At 37.9% G+C, this 24,963-nt stretch overlaps 2 protein-coding genes across 6 annotated transcripts in view; one reads left to right on the plus strand and one right to left on the minus strand.

The window, feature by feature from the left end:
* The window catches only part of TRAPPC12 (trafficking protein particle complex subunit 12), a 45,575-nt gene extending 39,176 nt beyond the window's left edge, over window positions 1-6,399 (minus strand). For 2 of the 3 annotated variants that reach the window (XM_042891979.1, XM_042891995.1), the window contains exons 1-3: window positions 6,303-6,399; window positions 4,638-5,851; window positions 2,591-2,707 (exon numbers count right to left, since the gene is read on the minus strand). In XM_042891979.1, the coding sequence (XP_042747913.1) occupies window positions 2,591-2,707; window positions 4,638-5,846 (1,326 nt within the window). In that variant the 5' untranslated portion in view covers window positions 5,847-5,851; window positions 6,303-6,399. Of the gene's footprint in view, window positions 1-2,590; window positions 2,708-4,637; window positions 5,852-6,292 lie in introns of all 3 variants that reach the window. The other variant, XM_042891986.1, reaches the window with a different exon arrangement.
* Window positions 6,400-6,447: 48 nt separating this feature from the next.
* EIPR1 (EARP complex and GARP complex interacting protein 1) overlaps window positions 6,448-24,963 on the plus strand; it is a 64,168-nt gene continuing 45,652 nt past the window's right edge. For all 3 annotated transcript variants that reach the window (XR_006182441.1, XM_042892005.1, XM_042892017.1), the window contains exons 1-3: window positions 6,448-6,565; window positions 16,053-16,136; window positions 21,897-22,029. Coding sequence is in view for 2 of the 3 variants with exons in the window: in XM_042892005.1 (XP_042747939.1) it covers window positions 6,524-6,565; window positions 16,053-16,136; window positions 21,897-22,029 (259 nt within the window). In the remaining variant the exon portion in view is untranslated. The remainder of the gene's footprint in view (window positions 6,566-16,052; window positions 16,137-21,896; window positions 22,030-24,963) is intronic.

Here is a 24,963-nt window from a genome sequence, read left to right on the forward strand (position 1 = left end):
GTTATTAACATGTAAAAAACATGTACGTGAACATGTACAGTATACTGCTCTGAGCTCTAGACAGTCACAGTGAGACAGTGCTAGATTCAATAGAAAGAGATACCAAGAAGAGCTGTAGGATGGTTGAGCCAGTGTACCTATTATGGGATAACTAGCAGAAATCAGAAAATTTTGCCTTTAAAAATAAGATTTAAAAAAATCTGAGAAATAGAAATGTCACTGCTGTCTCTCCATACAAAGTAACAGTAGAGAGGAAGGAAACATCAACAAAATAATTTAAAAAGCAACATGAAACAGAAGTCACAATCATTACAACTCTGAGTGAATGCAGTCACTGGGGCATTTTAACCTAGCAAATCTAAAAGGACTCAGCATTTACTTTTAGTTCCAGTGGCTACTGGTGTCTTTTTACAGCATCTTCGTACAGTTCTTGGGCGTGTTACATGGGACTCCACATTTACACATCTAAGTTTAGGTGTTTCCAGTAACTGTATTGATTTGATCTCTTTTGACTTCAGAGTTGAGACACTAGCTCACATGTACACATTTAAATAATAGGATAGAATTTAGCTCCATACTCACACATAAGTCTATTTTTCTCCTTTCTGTGTGTGGACCCCTCTGAAACAGACCTTACTGCATGGTTGTCCATTGCAGAAAGGAATTAAATTATACGACAGAAGTGATCTCATTAATTTCTACGTTGATGTGTAATTCATATGGATACTAAACAGGTAAGGAAGAATCCTGTTTTTGTGGGAACTGCGTAGCAGTATTCCAAATTGCAACAGACTGAACTCAAGCTCCAGATTTTATCCAGATGTTAATTAGAATATTCCCTGTAAGTGGCCCTTTATATGAAAACATAACATTCCCTGAATATGTTTTGTCAGGAATTCGCTCAAAGACAATAAAATTGGTGGTTGCTAAAGAAGCACTTCTTATACTTATTTTGGCCTGGCATTCAGCTTTCTAGGTAATATAATCTATTACAGAATTTTAATGGTTCTAAGAAAGTTCAAAATACTTATTACTGTTCAGACTGCTGCCAAACGAAAATAAGTTTTCTACATTAAGAATTTCAGAAAACAAAAACAAAAAAAGAAAACAACAACACAGTCATATTAGCAAGGAACAAATAAACCAAATTAATTCTTATAATAAAAAACAAAGTTCTACAAACAAAACTGAGAATTCATTGTATTCCACACTCAGCCATCAGCTAACAGTTGGAAGCCCAGAAAACTGAAGAACATTGACTTCTGGCAGAATGGCTGGTTTCAATTTTACAAAACAAAAAGAAAACACTGTCAAATGAGATAAATTTTAACAGAGATCTGCTGCAGGTAGTAAAAGATGTGACAGCAGCACAATGCTTCCTGTACACTCTGCTTTAATTCCAAAGTCATAATAATGCTTTATGAAGCTTAAGTGCACACTCAAAGCTAAAATGATACCCACGGCAGCACTGTACTTAAGGTATAAGATAGTTTGCAGCACAAAACAATTTGCGTGGACAAAACTACTGGGCCAAATAGAGAAAGATTTGTTTCTCCCTGTATATCAAACTGACTCTAACAAAAGAGCAAAAGTGGGGAAAAAAGCCCTTTCCTTCTCTGGCACGGATGGAGACAAGATTTCTTAATGACATTTTTTTTCCCTCTAAACTCTCCAGTTAAGCAGAACATGGAGAGAGACAGAAAAATCATCTCTATGATGGAGACCACAGTATGTTTTTCCAGGTTTAGTTTCAAGAATTAACTCTGAATTCGTTTGAAGAGACTACCTAGAATCTTCTAAACGTGACAAAGTCTTCTTTAAAGCTTTTACATGTAATGTAATGCAACTAAACTATGAAATGTTAAATGCTAAATACAAATTGTTATAACACAATGATTAAGTGCTTTTCCTCAGTAATTTTTCATTCATTTTTTTCAGAAATAAAATAAGCCTGAAACATTTTGACATCAAGAGATTAAGTTCAGCTCAGCCATTTAATAGTGATGAGTTTCACATGGAACCCAGTAGTTGAAAGAACAAGGCAAAGCTCATGAGGCTGCTGGATGCAGCTACTTAAAGGTCTGAAAGAACCTTTCTCTACAGAAAAATAAACCTTCATTTGGAAGCATTTTAGTGTAGTTTTCCTGCTTTGAAATAAAAAATAAAAGCAGTTGAAACTACCAATTCAGCTTTGCTTACCACATTAATGGTACATCTTAACCTTCTGCAAAACACTACTGCAAAAACATCAAGAATGCATATGGAAATGAACAAAAAAGCTATTAAAATCTATTTTGAAACCGTTTACACTGTGTAAACATTAACAGCTGACAAAACTCACAGTATCTTAAAATTGCCTTGTTTCTAACTTTCGCATACAAAAAAAAATTACTACATCCATTAATACCAGTATTTAAATACCAGTTTCATTCCCATTAAGAAAATTACTGCACTTTGGTTAGTACTTCTGCAGGACCACAAACAGATTAATATACACTTTTTAATTTCCTTCTCACACTCATTAGCTATCAGTAATGTTGAGGGAAGCATGACATTTAATATATATTAAATTATGAACACTTGTACTTACAATTAGCTGTTTCAAGCCTACAAATGACTGTTCAACAGAGTTGGCATTTAGAACTTGTCTCTTCACTGCAGCTTGCTCCCCTAGGAAGCGGAGCATTAAGTCTTTTACTGCATCTCCCTTTGTGTTCATGGCAGAAAAAACAGAAGAAACACAATGAGATGCTTTTAAACATTATTTTGGTAAAACAAAATATCGAAACGAAGGCAAGCAACATATCTTTGTCACTTGAGAAACACTCACCTTCCAGTACTTTCTGCGTGAAATGAACACAAATGTATAGATATTTGCAGTACTTGAGTGAAAATTCCTAGATTTACTATGCGTTCTTGGTTAGATTCTTTTTTCTAATGTTTAGGTTCCAATTAGCACGAAAATACCCAAGCTTATTTGTTTCCTTCAGATCCTTCAAATCACTACATTAACTATACATATACACATGCCCTTCAGAGCTGGCAACAAAGGGCTGGTGCATAACTCTCTCTATATATACACATGCACAGTATACCTTTCACATAATTTACATAATGCCTTTCAGAAATATTACAAAGCAAAGTTTTACCTGATATTTATAACAGATAAAGTGGCACACAAACAACTGACTTTAAATATCCACCACGAAAAAAAAAAAAAGTAGAAGAAAAAAAAATATCACAGAACCAATTAAACAAGTATTTTTAATTCCAAAAGAACCACACAGTAACAATATATAACTGTTGGAATTAGAGAATTTAGGCTATTGAAGCAGATCAGTAATTTGAAGAAATGAGACTAGCTGAGACAGACATTTAACATACAGATTTCTGAAGTCAGAAACATTAACTCTACATTTTGCACAATGGAGCAGCTAGGAGGAAGACAAGTCCAAATACATGGTCTACTTCCAGCTTTGCTAGCAATAAACTGAGTAATTCTGTATGTGGTACTTTTGTGCCTCAATTTCACATTCTAGTTCTGCTCAGCTATTTCTCAGCATCTCCCTAACTGCAGCCCAAGACCACTGCAGTTCTGTGTACTACTTTTGGAGATTTCAGAAGCTAATCATGAAACTCAAATATGTTTAATTCATAGAATGGCATGGGTTAGAAGGGAACTTAAAGACCACCCAGTTAAAAATCCCCTGCCATGGGCAGGGTTGCCACTCACCAGCTCAGGATGCCCAGGGCCCCATCCAACCTGTCCTTGAAGGCCTCCAGGGTTGGGGCACCCACAGCCTCTCTGGGCAGCTGTACCAGTGCCTGACCACCCATGGAATGAAACATTTCCTCCTAACATCTAATTTAAATCTCTCTATTAGTTTAAAACCATTCCCCTTTGTCCTGTCTCTTTCTGCCCCTTTTAAAATTTGGAATCCCTCCTGTTTACAAATGCATACTCATACCAAAACTTTAATGCATGTTATTGGAAACTGATTTAACATTAAAAACATGCCTCCAAAATGCTTTAGCTGGCATCTTGAGTACTTCATAATTATAGTTTCAATTAAATATGCAATTAATTCAAAGCCCGACAATAATACAGAACAATGACAGCAAACCAAGGGATGTCTGGCCTGTGAAAGAGAACAGTTAGGCCACTGAAAACCAGTAACTAGATGTGATGCAGTTCATGTAGTCATAGAGAACCTCACAGCTGGACTACGCTGACATGTTTGCTTATAAATAATAACAAAAAAAGCAGAAGGGAGCCCCTCTGATCCCCTTGCTGATTTTGCATCAGGTCTTACCATAGAAATGTGTTACACTGACATACTGTAATGTCTTCTTTCCACTTACATGCTTTTGTACACGTAGATTTATACCTGGATCCAGCTTTGGATTTTATGTACGCTGTCAATACTGGTTTCCAATATCTCAAACAAATTTAACTCAGCTTATGTTTTAGCCCTTACAGGCACTAGTAGGCAGTAAATTAAATTTTCTAGTGAGGATGGGAGTAGTACAAGAGGGCAGCTGGCAACAAAGCACTACACTAAACGCATTCTTGGAGAGCTCTTATTCAGTATTTCTAAAATACAACGAACAACCAAAGTACAACCACAGACTCTTACCTGGATATTATCAAATTTTAATCCAGGCATGGTGAGATTCTCTTTGTCTATGAATACAGTACTGTATTGTTGTGTGGCAACTGAGATGAGAACATTTCTGGTTTCCTCACTGGGAAGCCATGCATCATTTCTTCTGTCTAGTTCACTCATATTTAAGGCTGTGGCAAATGGGTCATCACTCCCAGCAAATACAGCCTGGATTTGTGAGAATGGTTTGGGGGACTGCGTTGTTTCTAGGGATGCTTGAGGACCACTTCCTTCAGGTCTCCCATTTCCTACAGAGAAAGTAGGGTTGGTCTGAGCACAGGAACTTTCTCCACCATTTGACAGAGAGGACATCTGTTCTGGAACTGAAGAGCTCGCGTTGGGATTACTGACAGAAATAAAATTGGATGTAGTAAATGAGTCAAAAAAATCTGAAGCTAAAGTATTAGTGTTAACAGTATCACCAAAGAACTTGCTTAGACTAGGACTGGGCTGAACCACCTGTGGATTAGACTTCACTGGAGTCTCAATGATACTACTGAAACTAGGAGATTTCACCATCTGAGGCTCGAAGCCATCAGGCAGGAACAACTGTGGCTGAGCGTTAGCATTGTTTGCTTGGCTGAAAATAGTACACACAGGGATAGGCTCAGCCTCAGCAGATGGTCTGCTGCTAGTACTGGGTGATGATATCTGGTCATCTGGTTTGCTTTCATCAGTACCATTTGGCTTTGCTTCAACGGGAATGTTGTTTCCCAACTTTGGTTCATCTTTCTCTGTTTCCTGAATTGACTCTTCCTTTAAAGATGCCTGATCATCAGTTCCAATCTCAGAGATATCTTTGGGAGTCTCTTCATGTTCAGTTTCACTCTCATTACTTAAAAGCTCTTCTTTACCCACTTCCGCTTGAGTATTTTGGTTATCCTTCGCTTCCATTTGCTCTACAATCTCCTGCAGACAACCAAGTTCACCGGTGTCATCTTCACTGTTGTTTGGAGAGTCTGAAATAATGACACTCTCCATCATTTGTTCATTAAGCTTATCTATAAAGTTATTTGAATCTTCTGATACCGTTTCATTCCCTTCAGACTCATCACCACCAAGATCAATGGTTTCCTCGTGAAAGAGGATTTCTTCCTGAGTTTTCTGCTGAGTTGTATTTCCTCTGTCCTCTTCATCCAAGGTGCTCCGAGCATCCTTAGCATTGCTCGCACTATTCTCCATGGCAGCTGAAGGGAGAAACCACACGCAGGAATTAGTTTCGTCACTCCAAATAACTATGTATCAAACGAACACTGTAATTCTCGCTTTAAAAGCACAGTCATTTCACCATCTGACATTCTTCCTTCAAGATCTGCCCACGGAACAAAAATCACAAAAAGGCTCTCTTCAGCCCGCGGCGTTCTGAGCAAGCCCCAACCGCTGGGATTCGCTGGCAGATGCCTCCACCTAAGCACACACAGCAGGACAGCCGCAAGGACTAATCCGGCGCAGGCAGGCAGGAAGCGAGAGGCTCAGCCCGGCCATCACCACCGCTACCGCGGAGCGCTGCTTCCTCCCCTCCCGGTTCGGGGCCTCCGCGGGGTCCCCCCGGCGCTGCAAAGTGGGCGCGGCCACCCCGCTGCCTTCATCGGCGCAACGCAGCGCCGCGGACACGTACCCGCACGTACCGGCACATACCCTCCTCCTCGGCGTCTGCGTCCTCCTGCAGGCCCGCGCCCCACGGCCGTCTCACCGTCCAGCCCGGCTCCCTTAGCCCGCCGCCGCCTCCGCTGCCTTTCTCCACTGCGCCTGCGCTGGGCGGCAGTGCGGCTGCGCCGGGTCCGCTCCGGGAAGCGGCCGACGGGCAGCGCCGAGGGCCAGAAAGAAGCGGCGGGGAGAGGCGGGCGTTGCGTGCCGGCATGGAGGACGACGCGCCGGTGATCTACGGGCTGGAGTTCCAGGTGGGTGCGGGCGGCGGAGGGTCGGTTCGCTGTCGGCAGCTGCGGGAGCCGCCGTGCCGCTCCGTAGGCCGCCGGCGGGCTGGAGGCTGCGCCTCCGCCGCGCTGCGTGGCGGTGTACCCGGCGTGCCCTGGGCAGACGTGCTTAACCGGGCTGCCGGGTCTCCTGCTTCCTTCCTTCCTTGTTAGCTTCTTGTCTGCTTCTCTAGCAGCCTTTTTTTTTTTTTTTTTTTTTTTTTTTATGCTGGGCCGATAACTTGCCAGTAGTCTCCTGTAGGTTCTAGCAGTTTTTCCCATTTCAGAATTTATTTTTCTTTTTTTTTTTTTTCCTTTCCAAATGGCCTTCTGAGGGTAGAGCATAGAACTTCATAAGAAGTTGTGAATTGTACGCAGTTATATCTAACTGCAAAGCAATATGGTGTATGTAGGTGTCTCTTGCTGTTTCCCTCTCTCTGTGCCTGTCCTCCATGACAGATTAACCCATATCCTTAGAGCTGATTCCAAGGGTGGGAAGCCACACGACAAGGCAAAAACTGCAACAGAGGAAGTTCCATACCGTCATGAGGAAGAGCGATGGTGGCAGAGTGCTGGAACAGGCAACACAGAAAGGTGGTGGAGTTTCTTTCTCTGGAGATATTCAGGACCTGCCTGGATGTCTCCTTGCGTGATCTGCTGTAGGAACCAGCTTTCAGCAGGGGGTTGGGCTAGGTGGTCTCTAGAGGACCCTTCTAACTACTGCAGTTCTGTGATTTTGGCTATAAGGATGGAGCCTCTTCCTGGACTCTACCTTATGAACCTATTGATTGTAATGGAAGAATACAGTCTCATATTGCAGTTCCTACAAGTTGTAAGGGAAACACCCAGTAAGGTAGACAGGTTGATGAGAGCATTATTCCTTCCCACAATAAGGTTTTACTCAGCTGTTCTCTCTAGCAACAACTGCCCTACTCCTATTGCTGTTACAGCACTAATAGGAGAGCCTGTATTTCTTCTGCAACTTACAGAGCAAAGTCTTCATTCTACATCTATTCAGTAATATAAAGTAACCATAAATATATGATTACATGCATTTTTTTCATTACTAAAATGCTTATGGAAAGTGTTCTGGAAGCGTATCTACTGATAGATAGAGCATACTGAAGTGCATTACAGAGCATACTGAAGTGCATGCTCTGTAATGCTGACTACACAAATAGGTCTGTCTTAGAAGAAAATCTGTGTGGTTTTCCTCTCATATAAGAGCTGATGTGTAGCACTGACCTACACCACAAGTTAAATCTACTGAAGTCTGGTAATACGCCACTGTTTTATGTGTAGGTTGTACTTAAAGATTAACAAAACTTAAATCTTTCTTGTAGAATGGAATATGTCCTCTATTTAGTAAAGTTCAGAGCTTCTTTATAGGAGGTCTTATAATGACAAATTTCTCAGAAATGTAGGAAATCCAGCCTGTCTGCTGCCTGCTTATGGGCCTGCACTATTCAGCCTTTCACATCACACATCTCTTGTGAACCTCTTCCCTTCTGCAATCTGTGTAACAGCTCTGATGGGATTGGGAAGCAAAAGCACTAAGGTGGTGGTAATCAAAAAGAATTACACTTAATTCAGAGCATTTAGAGAGGGGATGAGGAATAAGAAAGATGGTTTATGACTGCTTCTTTCCAGTGTACGTGTCAGAAACACTGTGGCTTCAGAATAACTTTTCTGTTAAAGCGTGTTTAAAGAATTTTTCTTTTGTTGCTTAAGTCTGGCTTTTTATTTTTTTTTGCTTTCAGTTACCAATAATCTTTCCTTCAACTCTATGACAAGCTTACTCAAAGCTGAGATTTGAAATGGTAAAGCGTTTATAGAGAGGGAAGAATCTTTCTACTTCTATTGTAAATAATTATATGTCACAAACCCAGGGCATCTAGAAGCTGCACTAGAGATTAGTCCAACCTGTGTTTGGCTCCAGGAGTCAATAACAATCTGATTTGGGCTACTGCCTGAGGAAATGTGGTTGTTGTAAGTATGTGTTTGATCTTCAGTGTAGCATGGTTTTTAAGTTTATGAATGTGAAGCTAATTCCTTCTATCCATCAGAGTTAGCAGATATGCTAACTCACTTGCAATAAAAATATTTCTGCATAATTCCTGGTCAGTTTTGAAGGTTTTTTTTTTTTGTGTGTGTGTGTATGTTTAGGTATCAGTATAAGAAAGGTAGATTAGAATAACATGCAAATACTGTCTTTTTTTATTTGGTTTTCATGAAAATATGACCTAATGGAATAAGAATATCTTAGTTGGCAGAGCTATATCACTCACATTTCAGACACATGAAAATGTAAATGAAATATACAAATCCTGAGCCTTCGTACTAGCATATAAGCACTTGCTGTTTGAAACTACTTTGAAGAACTTGATCAAGTAAATTGTTGAATTCTGTTTTGTGCAGGATTAGTTTAATTTTCAACCTATTTAATTTCCCTTCTTTTATCAGATGGCTGCAGATTTTTCTTGTGCTATTTATACTGTTCATATTGCCCTCAAAATGTAGTCTGTTTTTTCTTTGCTGTAGCTATGTGAACATTGCATAAACATGAAAAGTATCCATCAATTTTAGGATGTGTAATTCTTTCATGATTTTTTTTCTCTGACAAAGACTCACCCTAGTTGTTCTATGCTCCAATTGTAGTCAAAATGAAAATAAATGCAAAGAAATAGATAATGGGTGAGAAGCCACATGAATTGAGGACTTAGTGGTGTGACTGTGGATCTTTATGATGAATATGAGGCAACAACAGTAGCTGCAGAACATTTCCTTTTAGAAGCACAACCCTTCTGTAGTGAATCTTACCAAGCTTCACTAATAACCTAAATTATGATAGTGTGGTAAATGGGTCCCACTAGGAAATGCTTCTGTGCTGTTCCAGTGACAGATCACTGGCACAAGTTGCCCAGAGGCATTGCAGTATTTCCTTGGAGATGTTCAAAAGCCGCCTGAACGTAATGCTGGCCTCTGTGCTCTGAATGTCCCTGCTGGAGCAGGGATTGGACCAGGTGAGCTTCAAGGCTCCCTGCCCACCTCAGCTATTTTGTGACCTTGTTATTTTTTTGTTACCGAAGTAATCTGCTTCATATATTTCCAGGCTGGAGTTGACTTATGTTTGCTTTCTAACCTAGAGTACACAGACCATTGGTTTAGGGCTTTTGCCTGTTTGATGGAGTAAGGTAGCTCTTAATTTCCATGAAGTGAAGTGAGACTTTACAATAGATCTTAAAGCAGTACAAGTTACTAACTGGCATGGAGTTGGCCACAGGTCTTGCACAGTATGTGTGTGTGTTTAAAATTAGTATGTACTGAGAATAGCTGTAATGATTTAGTAGAAAGCAGGTATAGATTCACAGAAGAAGAAGAAGGAAGGGAAAGGACTTTCCAGGGAGTTGCATGCCACTTGTGCAGCATCCAGGGAACCTCTGCATCCTTTCAGGTTCAGTGATGCTGCCATTATGGGAAGTGCGGAGGTTATGGCTTGTGTTTGCAGAGAGGTTTTCTTCTTGGGAGAGCCTTTTCAATCCCTTGTGGGATAGAAGAAAGTTGCCTAAACAGAACTAAGGTAATAATCTGAGTATAGCACTAGTGATATCTTAGCAGAATTTAGTTTGAAAATTATATTGATTCAAGAAACTGAATGATTATGGCTTAGTAAAATTCCTACTGTTTTCCTCAATCTTTTTTCTTTCCCAATGTTATTTGCCTTATGAGTGCCAGTCCTGTATATTGTAGTCCAGGCTGGAAGGATGTTCTCTCATGAGGTTTTTGTATCTGCCTCCCCCTTCATGTCTGTTCTTGATGGCAGCATTTCACCTGAGAGGACATCGTATACAACTCCAGCCAAATATAGTATTGGATTCAAAGATTCAATTGAGAGGAACAAAAAAAAAAAAAAAAAAAAAAAAAAAAAAAAAAAAAGGTATATGACAGAGCTCTCTTAAGTAATCTTCCAAAGATCTTAACGCTCGAATTGGACTAAATGGATACTACTGCTTTTAAGACCCTTAAGCAATTAGCAGGATCGAAGTATTATTAGATATGGTACAGCCTAATGACACTATGAAGCTATAGTTATGTGAGTTTGAAGAGCTCTTAAAGATATTTACCTTTAAGCTTTGTTACAAGTATACAGTGACAGTGTGAAAGTGGGATTTCTAAGGATGATTGTGTGATGCAAGGTTTTGTGCAAGGGTTATTTTTGTAGCTGGGAAGGTTTGCAGAACCTGTCAGCCTGTGCAATAGGGTCAGTGCACTAAATGTGTTTGTGGTGGGAATTGTTATGCTGTGAACGAGTTTGAGAAGGCAGCTGTCAGAGCACTGAGGGTCACCTGGGCACGTGTGCTGCCAACCTCTTCACTGATGGATTTGCTGCAGCTTTTTGCAGCTGATGGTTGGAGAGTCTCCTGCTGGGAAGGGAGGAACAAGGCTGTCCTATCTAGGTAAAGATCAAAGTGTACCTACTTGAAAATGGAGAATAGGCCAGAAGGCAGGCATAATATTTATGCTGTTATTATCCTGGGGCTTTCTTGAGGAGGGAGGAAAAAAACCTCTTGATTTTTTTCTTCCAGATTGGGACATCAGCAAAGCCAACCTTTTTCTCTCCTGCCCTTGCAAGGAGCTATATATTTCTTGGTTTTGAGCATAAGCAGGTGGTCAAATGGCTGCTTTCAAATTTGGGGACTGCAAGCCAAATGTGATGTACATCTTTTATTGTAATTTCACTGCTCAATAGCATAGACTGACTATATTGTTTTCAAATGGCACCTGTGATACAACCAAGAGATTTTTTTGTAGCTCATTTAATGCAGATATTCAAATATTCAGGGCTGTATTTTTGTTTGCTGCTGTCAGACCAGTGCAGCACATCAACTAGAAGTATGCGCCGGAGTGGTATTGAGATTCCTCAAGCCACTTTTTTCTTGGCACATTAACACACTAAATAGTAACAGTCTAATTCAGGAAGTGACTTTGTGGATTTGGTTAACGGAGAAAGAGAAACTAAGAAAGTTTTGAGAGAAGTTATGTACGAAGTGCAGATTGGGTGCATTATGGTTCCAAAATAGCCTTCTTTATGTTTCAGACCATGCATATCCAACCTGCAGCCTGGCACAGTCCATGCTGTGGCCATTCCATACCATCATGGTGGTGGCTCAGCTTTGGGCATGCACCCATTGCTCAGCAACAACAAAACCATCAGTGCACTATTAATGCTGTCTGAGCTCCAACCAGGGCAGTGCCAGCTCTAGTTGTGGCAAATAATTTTATGCATATTGATGCATTGGCTAAGCACAGTTCTGTGAACAGTGAAAAATATGCAGCCTTCCCTTCTTGTAGAGGAATTTACGAATAGGTTTCAAGATTGCAAAACGAACAAACAAAAAACACCAATTTTTGGTATATTTGCAACTACATTTTCATTTGACATGCATTCTATTTTAAAATGTATTTACAGGGTTGCAATCAGATGTTCAACTCCAAAATCTGACTATGTCTCAGTACCAGACTTTTGTAAGAGAAAAATATCCCTCGATCCACAGTCGTACCTTATTTATGTCATTGATTTTTGTCAATAAAGAAATTTTTGAGCAACTGTTGTCAAGGATGAAGCACAGGAGAAGTTTCATAAGTCTCTGAGCACAGTGAGAGTTGCGAACGCTTCCATCAGAGCAGCCTGGTATATGTATTAGTTTCATAGAACCAAGGTCAAATATCCCACTAGTTTTATATTTTTATTGCTCTTTTTTTTTACTGCTTTAATGAAAATATTAAATTAGAATCAGTTTTGATACTTATTAACTATATTACGTAGTAATGTATATGAGGGCTACTCTGAAAGTAATGCTGCCTATTTTATTATGCTGGCCCATGACATCAGAGGCAGATGGTGGTGGTATGGCAGTAGAGGTTGAACCATCTCACCTGTATTCCATTACATTTTGTTACTGTGTGACAGATGGTAGCAGAGGGGCAGTCTGACAAAATGGTGTCTGACATGGAAATGTGGCGCGTGCAATTGAATACCTCCATGAAAAAAATGGCATCCACTAACATTCATCTGTGCTTGCTGAATGTTTGTGGAGACCAAACAATGGATGTGAGCACAGTGAGGTGGTGGATGGTGTTTCAGCAGTGGTGACAGCAACAGTAGGTCACCTCCACTGCTGCGGGTTTTGATGAGCACAGCATGCAGGCTGTTGTTTATTGCTGGTGAAAATGCATATCTAATAATGATGACTGTGTTGAATAATCTAGCATATCCATTGGGTAATGCTAGAACTGGATTTCAGATAAGGTGTGAAATTAGTAATCTAAGCTTCTGTTTTCTAGAAAAAACTTACTTATGCCTACCTTTTAAGTAACTCATTTCTACCCCATCCTCTCTTTTTGTCTCTATGCGAGGTGCTGGTCTTCCTTGCTGTTTGTTTTTGTTTGTTTTTCCTTTCTGCTTCTGTAAAGGTATAATTTTTGTTCAAAGTTCATTGACAGCTTGCACTTCTGCTGCTAAAAGCATAATAGCTTTACTGTCTTGGGGACAAATGATGCATTATGAATGCATTTTATAATTTTTACTTTTGTATACATTTATGTAGTTTTCTCTCTCCACATGTGTAATTTTTGGCTATGAAGCACTTCAAGATGTGATAAATGAAAATGCCAGTTTATTATATTTGACTAGATTTTTTGTCTGTGACCCATAGTGAACTTCAGTGTGACCATAGCAATAGTCTATTCAGTTGTCTATCTGAGTTCACTCCTTACTTTGGGGAAAAAAAAAAATTGAGTTTTGACTGTACTATAACAGGTGCTCTTTTTTTTTTTTTTAAATACGCCATGGAAAAGATGTTTCTAATTTATGCACAAAATAACATGTTATGGCATTCTTGTACAGTATTCCTTAGACTGGAATCTTAAGGTTGTTTTCCTTTGTTCCTCCTCCAAACCCCTCTGCCTCTCACATATTCTCTACCTCAACCTCCTTTTTTCTTCAGAATGTTTTTGTTGCCTTGAGAGACTCTGTGTAGGCAGAATAGCCTCTTCTAGACGTAGGATGTAAAGGACGCTGTTTGGGAACCCCTCTGGAGTGCAGTGGTGCTATGTCCTGTATCACCACAACTGATGACTCTTGTCATCTGAAGATACTTCTGTTTTCAGAGAACACAGGTGGAATTGGTAATTGTTAGACTGCTTAGGTTTTCTATTTTGCAATTGTGTATGTGTAACTCCTAACTTTGTGGAATAAATCACTTGGAAAAGCTATGCATAGGTGTGGAGGCGACTGGTTTCTTCAGTTTCCTTGGCAGATAGTATTGAGAAGTCTTTGGTGTTTACTTTTCAAAGGCAGTATCTGCTTTTGTGTTAGGTGGGTGGGATTTTTGGCTGTATGTTTATGAACTTCCTTTAGGCTGTTAAAGTATTTGGGAAAGTTCATCACAGTTGGGTTGCTGCAGTATTGCTCCAAATTTTTAAAACTCTACTTGGTCTAAGCCATGCAGGTTTCTTCACAGAGATTTCAGAGAGTGAAATTTACAAGAATGTGAAGTTTGAATTTGTAACCAGAAGGCTCTCCATAGATCACAATATTTTTCTCTTTTCTTGATTTTTTTTTTTTTTTTTTTTCCTAGTCTTAGATGTTCTTCAAAAAATGAAGCTAATTACTTCATGTAGCGCCATGCAGCATGTCAATTTCCTTGGTAAATAAAATTTTAGTATTTTCAGTAGTAGACTACTTTCAGATCTATATGCAACTTAGTGTTCTGTGGATAACTAGCTTTGTATAAAAGGTTTTTATTGGTTTAGATTAATGGATACTCATTCTATTCTGCTTTTTATTTTCTAATAGCTGCAATCATGAGGAAGGATGCTTTTGTGTAAGATATTAGGTGCTCTTCTAGACTCTGCTCAGCAGTCCAAATGAAAAGACTTTATTTATGACAAGATTTCCACTGTTGAAAAAATATTTTGTTTTTCAAAATGTAACTCAGAGTAGACAAACTTAAACATATATTTTTCCAGGAAGTACGTGACAGTCCATCATAATGCAATTTTTTCAAGATTCAGGTTTTCCTTACTTGTCAACAACTGATGAACTTGAACTCTGTATTCTGTGGTAGCTGTAGTTCTTTATGACAGACAATAAACGGTAGTCTGAAATCTTATTTTGGGCACATTGTATCTAACCTGATTCATTCCTGAAAGCAAAAAGATTAGATCTACTTGAACAGCTTTAAAAAGGGTGAGAAGCTTCTTTGTTTTTTTTTTTTTTTATTTATTTTTATTCAAGTTATTTGGAGGCCTCTTCTGCTCAACTTGCTGAAACAAAAGTAAACTTGTTTGCTTGTAAGTAAACGGCTATGTATCTCTTTCTTCTAGTGTTATATTCAAAATAATTGAAAGGAGGTCTGAAATGAAAAGCAGCTCTTTGCTAGGGATCTGCAAACGTAAATTCTGTTTAAGGCAAAAGCTTTTCTGCAATCTTTTTGTCAAACTCTTCTTGTTTCTGTCAATTGGAAACACTGTCTAGGCTTGTTGGAGGTGAATGCCACATAAGTAGGAGAGCACAAACAAACCAGTAGAGGTTCATACGGATCTCAGATCTACATTTGAGTATATTTTGAACACAGACTGAACACTGAATTGTGTTCCCTAGTGCTGTTTTCCACTCATGTAAATGTTGGTCTACTAGCTTACACTTTTTAAGCTCATTATGTTTTTTTTAACCTCTTCTGCTCAATCTGGAGCAAAATGTTGTCTAACTCTTCTTTTGTTTTTATGTTTCACATATCACATATGAACTGTATATGCTGTTTATGGGGTCAGGAGTACTTTTATATAAAATGATTTTGCTCTTATTGTTGCTGTTAGACAAGGGTTTAGACTGTTTTGCCTTATGTAAGGAAAATCTTTGAGTTGCTATTCTAGCACTGTATTGGTATTTTAAATTTATACATTGTGATCTGGAGTTGAAATAGAAAAGGTTTTTGCTTTCTAATTTTGTTAAGCTTGATGTTTGATGGTGAGGAAAAGAATTCCTTCATTTTTATGCAAGCATCTTCAGTCTGAATTGTTTGAAGAGAGTGGTGATGGGTGGGAGACTTCCAACATGAACAGCTTTTTTTTTTTTTTTGTATTATATTCAATACACTTAACAATCAAGTTCATTGTTCCACTGTTTGTTTTTTCTGTTTTTGTCTTTTTGCAATTCATGAAGGAGAATTAATTTGGGGTAATTGCTCTTGCAATGACCAGTTAAGTATTTAAGACTTATGTCTTCCATGTATTTTACAAATGTGAGAAATTGTAGAAGAATGTATTAAGCAAAATAGACATAAATGACAAAAAATTATTACAGTTATAAAGTATGATGCTTAAAAATGATTGATTCATGAGCTTAAAGATTTTTGCTGAAATTAATGGATTGTAATAATTGGACTCTTCTAATGGCTTTCTCTTTCCCTAGGCACGAGCGTTAACACCTCAGACAGCAGAAACAGATGCTATAAGATTTTTGGTTGGAACACAGTCTCTTAGATATGATAATCAGGTAACTTATTTGGTCAAATGTCAGTTTTTTGGGTCTTTTTGTTTGTTTTTTTGTTTATTTTAACACTGTTCAAATATCTTTCTTCTTCTTGCCCCCCTGTTTGAAGTTTAAGAGATAGTTAAGTTGTAGATTTACACTAATTGTTTGCAGATATATTTCTTATCAACGTAAGTGAGAGTGTGTATTTCTGGAAAATTAAACTGTTCTGAACTGTGTTACTAAACCAGTTTGGCTTAGTGAAGCAGTTGCCATTTTTTCATTAATTTAAATCTCTAGATTTTCTGGAGCTGTCTTTAAACCTTGGAAGATTTATGAAATAAAACAAAATTCTTTTGTCCTTGATTGTCGTTAGTATGACTCCTGACTTATGCCTAGCTGTCTATCTGAAGCTACATGAAATGGATTTTTTTCACCTGTAATTGTTGGTAATCAATTACGTCTTCACTGATCACAAATATAGCAAGTTAAAAATTTCAGGGAGTATCAGCTTAATTTCTGTTGGACTGTTTCCTGTGTGGTTAAGAGTACAGCTCTTATAATTTTACAGTGATTTTATGATTAAACTTCTGTATGTATGTTCACAGTGAAAGAAGATCTTGAGGGCAGAAGAATTAGAAAGCTGCATTGGGTGTAGGCTTCAGGTGGGTGTAGCAGAAGTGCTGCAGAGGTTCTCTGTTGGAAGATGCCAGTACTGCTCTGTGCAGTTTGCATCTGCCTATGCAAGGAGGGCACAGTTGAGACTAACAGAATGATGGAAACCCTGTGAAAACTTTTGGAATGGGAGAAAATACTGCATGGGAGAGAGAAGGAACAAAAGAGAGAAAGAAACAGAATATTCCATAGGGGGAATAGCAAGGTCAAAGGAGGAGCAGGCAGTGTTCTGTGGTAGAGCAGATATCCTAGCTACCTGTGGAGAACCTGTTCCTGCACATGGATATTTGTGAAGGAACTATGGTCCATGGAGAGCACTTGCTGTAGCAGGAAAAAAAAAATGAGAGTTGGAGAGTGGCAAAGAAGACCCTATGTACTGAGTGTAACCCCAGTGCCCCATGCCCTCATGTGCCACGTAAAGCCTCCAGATTGAAGGAGTTAATTCAGAGAATGGGGAGAGAGAAAGATTTTAAGGTTTGTCTTTCTGATTTCTCACAATCCAAATTAGTCACTAAATTTATTTACTGCCAGTAAAAATACAATCTCCTTCCAGTGAACATTGTAATTGTACACGAGTTTGGTACCAAATGTTAATGCTGGTTAAGACTCAAGGAGAAAAAAGCAGTCAAAGGTATGAGGAGTATGGAGTATTCAGTTTCTTTACTTTTCGGGTGATACTTGTGAGACCAGTGACAAAAGATTTGGCATAACAAACTTAGTTAAAAATAAGATCATTTAAAAAAAAATAAATCAATGTGTACATTTGTCCTGGATGCTCTACAGACATTTGGTTTTAAGGTTTAAGCTTTTCTACTGAATAAATAGCTTTATCAGGTTAAAAGTTGAATCTATCTTTTACTTTTTGGTTTAACTGATTAAATTCAAGTCCAAAATTGAGCTCCAAGTTAGAGGGTGATTCTTGCTCGCTGACTGGTGTCCAGCAGATCTTCAATAATTTAAACGTTCTGATTGAGGTAAACTTTTTGGCATAGACTACCTATTTTGGACATATCTCCATATACGTGTTTCAGCCTCATTGAACGTAATCTTTTTTTTCCAGTGAATAGCATTAATAATAGATGTGCAAGCCACTTCCTAGGGTATTAACTAATCTTTGGGGGTTATTGGCCTTTAGCTGTGCCTCAGGCCATCAGCTCCATCAGCTAGTTGCTAATCCCTAAGAAATGCCTTAGGCCTCAAGTCATTATTGTTTAATTCAGCACTATGTTCTCTAGATTTGCTTAAAAACTTTTTTGGTTACCTGACCTAAGTTACGAACTGGCTTGCAGCCTTTAATGCTTGACTGAGTGCTGTGTGGTGAGATTGTGCATGCAGCTCCATTATGTACAGAATGTTTCTTACCTTCCAGTCCCAAGCCAGGTGTGTTGTAGGTAAGAGAACAGCAGTCATGCAGCTGGCGAGGTAATTTCTTGTTTAGTGAGATTTATTTCAATACAAGTAATTCATAGGAGATCTGGTGAAAATATTTTGCTGTTAATGCTTTCTTTATGAGGCCAGAAGAAGTATTTTTAAATGCTGTGTTCTGACAGTACTTGAGATATTAACAGTGTCAAGTACTTGGTTTTTGATCTGCGTAACTTCGTGAAAGTAGTTCCTTTTTGACTGGAAGTCTGTCATCTGCTCCTGTAGAACAACTTTGCAACATACTTTCGGGATGTGAATGAAGTTAGGAAACCTGAATACATGCAGCTAATGAAGAAAACAAATGTGGTGGTTTACTCTCTTTTATGAGGTTTAGAGATATTGTATAAGAATAAAAGTATAGAAGAAAGAAGGAAGGAAAACAGCATGTTCTTGATGTAGAGTTGTGGAAGTGGAGAGTAAAACTGGCAACGTGAAGTGTGTTGCCAAATGGAAGAGAGACAAAGAAAACTTTCCAGTGAAATACCGCTTGAGGGAAGGTGATAATTAAAGAGAACAGTCTAGGCTGCTGGTCTGTATTTTAATCTTATTGTTCAGTGCTTCCAAGGTGGTGATATTTGAAAATCTATACCTTCTGTCCAGGTGTCCATCACCTGATGTAAGCATCCGCTGCTGCTGAGCTGGGGGTTTGGGTGCTTTCTTTTCTAAAGGAATTCTCTAAACCAAAGCAAATGTTTCATATCTTTGAATGTAGTTTTTGTTTTTTTAAACTGTGTTCAATGTGACTTCTGACAAATTGTTCATGCAGTTGCATACTTGTTCTCTGACAGTATTTTATGCGGTCCTTAAAAACTTGGCCTTTTGGAAGCTTTTGTGTTTCTGCTGCTGTTAGTTTAATGCATTTACTGCGTGTTTTTGAAAGCATACACAATAAGTGTACTTCACCTAATCTTTTTTGATCTCTCTGAGAACTGAGTTATCTTCAGTCTTGTATTAGAATCCAACATAGTTTTTCATGGATGGTGTTACGTACGCGCAGAGCATGGCAGTGGCCACTCAAAGTAAAACACTTCCCACATCTCCCACTCTCTACCCTGTTAGTCTCTGATGTAAGGAAGCAAATTATAGAGTTTGTGTAATGGAGAAAAAAGAGTAATTTTGTTTTGAATGTGTTTAGTTGTCTGCCTGCCTTAGTCACTTCCATAGCAATTAGTGATTTCTCCAGATTTTTTTAGTAAAGTCAAATAATTGTTTGCCTTCAGATCTCTACGTTTTTTTCCCTCTCTGTTTGGACTTGTATGTGTTCAATCTTCAGGGAGTCTTCAGCATAATTACAGCAGCTAGGTAACTCCTTAGTGTTGCTACTGATGATAAGAGTTATTTTCCACAAAGACTGTTTTCCACATGAACTATGGTAACACATACCGTTACTATGGACAGTGCATTCATGTTGAGAAATTTCTCTGAGTGAGCCTATGCTTACTATTGCTGTCATCCTCTTCTGTAGCATCTATATACTGCACTTATTTATCCAAGTTGAAACTCATTTCCCTACTCCACTTGAAAAAGTTAGAAAGATAGTAATTGAACAGATGAAAATAGCAAACTTTGTAGCTGGGGCTTGCATTAGGACAGTTGTTGTAGCTGAATGCTTTTCTGCTAATATTTCTCTTCATGGCATCATGCTGGTACTGTATTTGGTACTTCTTTATTTTCTGTGAGAGTTGTTTTGTCTTTGGTATTTAGCATAGTTACAGCAGAGGTTTCCAGGTATCTATGATGTCAGCTGAACAAAGACATGACAGTAGAGGAGGAATTGGTCATCTGTGCTTTCAAAAGGCTTCAGATGGGGTAAAGAGCTTTCCAACCGTTTGTGTTGAATGACCCTCTTAACCTGGCCAGCGCAGGCACAGCGTATGTGGAATTGGGATAAATAGTGTTTTTATTTGTGGTTCACATCTAGAGACTTCAGTGAAGCTGCCAAATGAGACTTCAGTGACTCCAGTGGAAGGTTTCCTTCCTTCTCCTTTTTTTCTTTTTTTTTTTTTTTTTGTCTTCTGAGATTGCTGAAAACAAGCAAATAAAGCAGATCTGTTTGTGCCTTTCACAGAGAAAATAAGCTCTTATTTTTAAATATTTTCACATTATTTATCTGTTAAACCTCTAATTCCGTAATTTTGAGGGATCTGCTTTTTGTTGCAGATCCAAAAGCAAATTATCATTATTTTGATGTGTAAAAATAGTAGTAGGAATTATTGTTCTTGAGCCTGTTGGAAAGTTTTACTTTAGGGTTGTAAATATGTTGCAGTTTATCTCCAAGCTGTTGTTTTTATGAACAATTTCAGTTGCGAGTTGATTGAGAACATCAAAATATGTCTGAGGAGAGCAGTGCAGGGGGCTGAGTATATGGTGTCTGATAAAGTCAGTCAATGATTTAAACCACTGAATAAGGACAAGTTCTCTTCAGAGTGCTTGATTTAGGACACAGGGAGTAGGTCAGGAGGGGATATACAGAGCACCAAAATAAAGGGCAGCTGTACATAAGTCCAAGGGGTGTGACTCTGGAGAGTTATGAAAGGCAGGAAGGTGACTTCCTTAAGTTGGCCAGGAAGATGGCTATGCAATTGCTGCAGGAGATGGATGTTGTCCTGATGCCTGGGTAGATTTGTAAGTTCAGGGCAACAAATGAAGTCAAGTTTGAAAGGACAGCATGCTCATCAACTGCAGGACTGCTTATGTGCCCTGGATGACTGAGTTAAGAACACTACAGGTGATGAGGTCCTGCATTATATTTGAAGAAGTTGCTGATGACTGCACTCAGCAATTGAGTGTTGGAAGGAGAGGTTAAAAAAAAAAAAAAAAAAAAAAAAGAAAAGGAAACACATCAGCCATTTCATAAAGTAAGGTACAGTATTGCTGATATAGCCTGAGTTGATACCTATCTAGTTGTCTCTCTATTTTATGAAACATTTCTATAATATCTTGTATGTAAGACTTCTGCAATGGTTTAGTGGATTACTTTGTTTCTCTCTTCATTGTTGACACAATTTTACTAATGAATCTTAAATGAGATTACTTAGAAGAAGAACAGGAGTAAGATATAGATTTATTAAAATACGATTAGTATTTCTTGAAAGAACCTTTCAGTTCAGTATTTTATGTATGCTTGTAGTTTAAAATGTGTTATATTTCTAAGTGTTTTAGTAATAGATAGTTTTATGTATGAATACATATATAGGATTGCTTACTTGAGGAGAACTCTAGAAGTTTCAGTTATTTCTGTTTCAAAACAAAGTCCTTTCTCTCTCTCCCATTCTTTCTTCAAAAGATATTTAAATTTGATGGCTTGTATACAGAGTTAATGCAGACATCTTGACTGAAAATTGTGATGTTATTATTTCTGTTTATTGCTGGAAGAAGTGTTCAAATGCAGTACTAGTGGCTTATTACTGTTAACTATAATATGAAAAATCACCTTCAAGCTTTAAGCTGCAGAACTGAGAAGAATAAATACTGTATTTCATCAAAACAGAGAGATGGCTTATTTTTCTAGAAAAGCCTATCTTGATGAAATCAATGATATAGTAAATTGTTAGTATAACAATTAATTAAAGTAGATATCAGTTATAAAATTCTCATTAAATTGTTCTGTGCAGTCATTGTGTATAATTAAGACCCACAGGAAAACATTTGAAAACCTAATGTTCTCTTTTATTGTATTTGCAGATTCACATCATAGATTTTGATGATGAAAATAACATCATAAACAAAAATGTGCTTCTTCATCAAGTGGGTGAGATCTGGCACATTAGTGCCAGTCCTGCAGATAAAGGTGTACTAGCAACTTGCTACAATAAAAGTAAGTCCTTTACAACAATTTTAAAGTTTAAGTGCTTTGATATTTTTGAAAACACAAGGATTGAACATCTGGCTTATGTGTAAGAGCTTAAAAATAGGAGTTATCAACACAGGTATTTTTTCAAAGGTCTGTTGTACCATTAATTATACCTCATCCTTCTATCCTCAGATCATCTTGATTAGAAGTCTGTTTGCATTCACATCAAAGAAACCAGCAAAACCAAAGTGTTGCTTACCTGATTAATGCCAAGCAGGTCAAATAAATTATTCCTGTTATTTTAGGCTTAATTCTTTTTATTGTTTTTTATGTTTGATTTTTAAAGTGAGAACAAATGTCTTTCAAAATTTCTTGCCAGCATCAAGCTTTGCAATCCTTTAAAATTGCAGATTAAGTTCTGCATATAGTGTTATTTGTCATATGTTTAATGCAGATATGCCCACAGAGAACTATAAATTGTCTAAATATCTCATCAAAACCAGTAGGAGTGCTCCTTGTGTACCCTTAACACTAAGTGCACAGCTGTTTAGACTAAGAATCTTTGTGCCTTTCCTAGGTAAGGCAGATGTGAAGATTTTCTGTTCTAAAGCTTGGAAAATCTTGCATCATTTGAGGAGGGGGGTCGTTTTTCTCTCTGACAAGTAAGAAATCTGTGCTGTCAATTTGAATAAATATTATTTAATCTTGTGTGTTCTAGTGTATTCTTTCATGAAAATACAGCCTAAGTGTACAAGAGTAAACAATGTGTTTCAGACTTAATGCATCTGTCAGCTGTAGAGCTGTAAATTCCTACTATTCAACCTTTTGGTTTAAAAGAAGAAAAAAAAAAAAAAAAGTTGTTCCGGGGCTACTTGGTTCTTTTATTTCAGTCCAGATGAAGTAGAAGTCCTATGGCATGAATTTCTTTTGTGAGTCAGTTGTGAATCTTTAAAAACGATTATAAAAGTAATGGAGGGCTTTAGTGGGCATTCTGGCTGAGGGGTCACTGAAATGGCACTGACATGGTGTGTGTTTTGTTTCAATTTAAAACAAATTTTTGTTTTTAATTGTATATATGTATCCATTTGTTTTAACTTGCTGACTTCCTGGATGTAACTTCTCCATTGATCACTGCCGTGGCAAAGAATATCCCGAAGTTTCCTTCTCAGAAAACCAAATGAAGTTTATACATTGTTTCTCTAGCCTTCCTGAACTGTTTCGTTGGTGGTGTGATGGGATAGGGGAGATGAGTGTGGTTTGTTTTCTTTTGTTTCCTAAGAATACTGTGCTTCATAGAATATTGTGAAACACCTGACAGAGTTTCTGCACTTCTCTTTTCCCCCTGTATAACTGAGCAACAAATTGATGAGAGATTATCAAGTCTAGTACTTCATTTATGTAATGTCCTTTTAATGGAATATTCTGAGTTGAAAGAGACCCACAAAGTTCCCCCAGTAATGTTAACTACTTTTAACTTATTCAATTTGTATCTATTTTTGAAGTCAAATATTATTTTAGCTGGTATGATGACCATATATAACTTCATATTGCTTTTTAAGAAAGGAATATATTTAAGACTCGTTACTCCAACATGCTACAAGGGACATTTCTTACAGCAGTATGCATTTTAATTGCTAAAACCTCTTTGAAAGAGAGCTTAGTGAGCAAATATGTCTGCGAAGCACAACACGTCACATTTCTGTGATATTTCTAATCTCCATTATTGGACCTATTAATTCATATGTGTGCTTTCTATTCTAGATTCTTTGTGTTCTAGATTTGGTTTTCTTTATCTCATTAAGAAACGTTAAGCTTTATCATTTGTACTTCGTGCATCTTCATTTAGAACCATCATCCATTAGCATTCTGTAGAAAACAAGAACTGATTCTCAAATGATTATTGATGAATCTAAATAGCAAAATACATAACAGAAAGCACGCAGCATAGGGGTTCTAATAATAATGAACACTGGGTTTAGCAGGCAACTTAATTCAAGTAGTAACGCAACCAAATTAGGCATTCAAAACGTTTAAAACTCTTCTGTGTATTTGTTTTTATGTACTGCACTTGTTCTGCTGTTTTAAAGAGATGCTGTTTTTCTTTACTGAAGTACTGGCAGATGACATCCAGTCAGAGATATTGTGACCACCTCTTGTTGTCTGAGCGCCGTACATCACGCAAATCTTGACTCCTGTTGAAACTCAGAAAATTAATTTATATGATAGGCACATGTGATGTTACGTTTTGGTGTTTGTTTTTATTGACAATGAGTTTGGCAGCTGTTTGGTTCTGTGAGCACTAAGAATTATGGAAGCTGTATTTTATCCCAGATTGCCAAACTGGATGAGTAAAGGTGTGTGAGTATGTGAAAGAAGCTAGGTTTAGGAGGGAAAGCTGTGGTAGGACGTGGCTGAATATTTTGAGGATGGGGGGAGAAGACACTGTAAAATTAATGCTTACATATTAATACTCATCTAGATAAGATATGCACTGCTAATCAGTTTTGTGACATGTTGATGCATCATCTCTTCACTCTATTGTGGCAAGTCAACTGAATTAAAAATAAAAAAACAAGTAATGGGCTCTTTTCTTGAACAGGATTTAGATTTCTATTGACAGCTTTAAAGTAGGTGAACATTAAGGGGAGAAATGATTTTAGTAGTCTTCTAACTTTAAAAGTTTGTTGAATTTCAATGTGATACAAATTAAGTTTTCTTAAAAGATGGTTTGTTGTCTGAGCAGGATACAGCGTGCGTAGGGTTTTGAGATAAAGGTGGCAAAAAGCTGGCATGTTGCATTTGCATTTTGACTGGCTAATGCTGCTTAGAAAATTTACATGTGCTTATTTGTATGTAAAGTTTGTTTCTTAAAGTTACCTTACTCGTAATGTAGAGTTGCATTGCTTTGTTTGCTGTGGCCCAGTAATAAAAAGGAGAATTGTAGAATTTAACAAAAAA

This window comes from Lagopus leucura, unplaced genomic scaffold (assembly GCF_019238085.1).
Source record: "Lagopus leucura isolate 7727_CA_CO unplaced genomic scaffold, USGS_WTPT01 Super-Scaffold_73, whole genome shotgun sequence".
Lineage (NCBI taxonomy): Eukaryota > Metazoa > Chordata > Aves > Galliformes > Phasianidae > Lagopus > Lagopus leucura.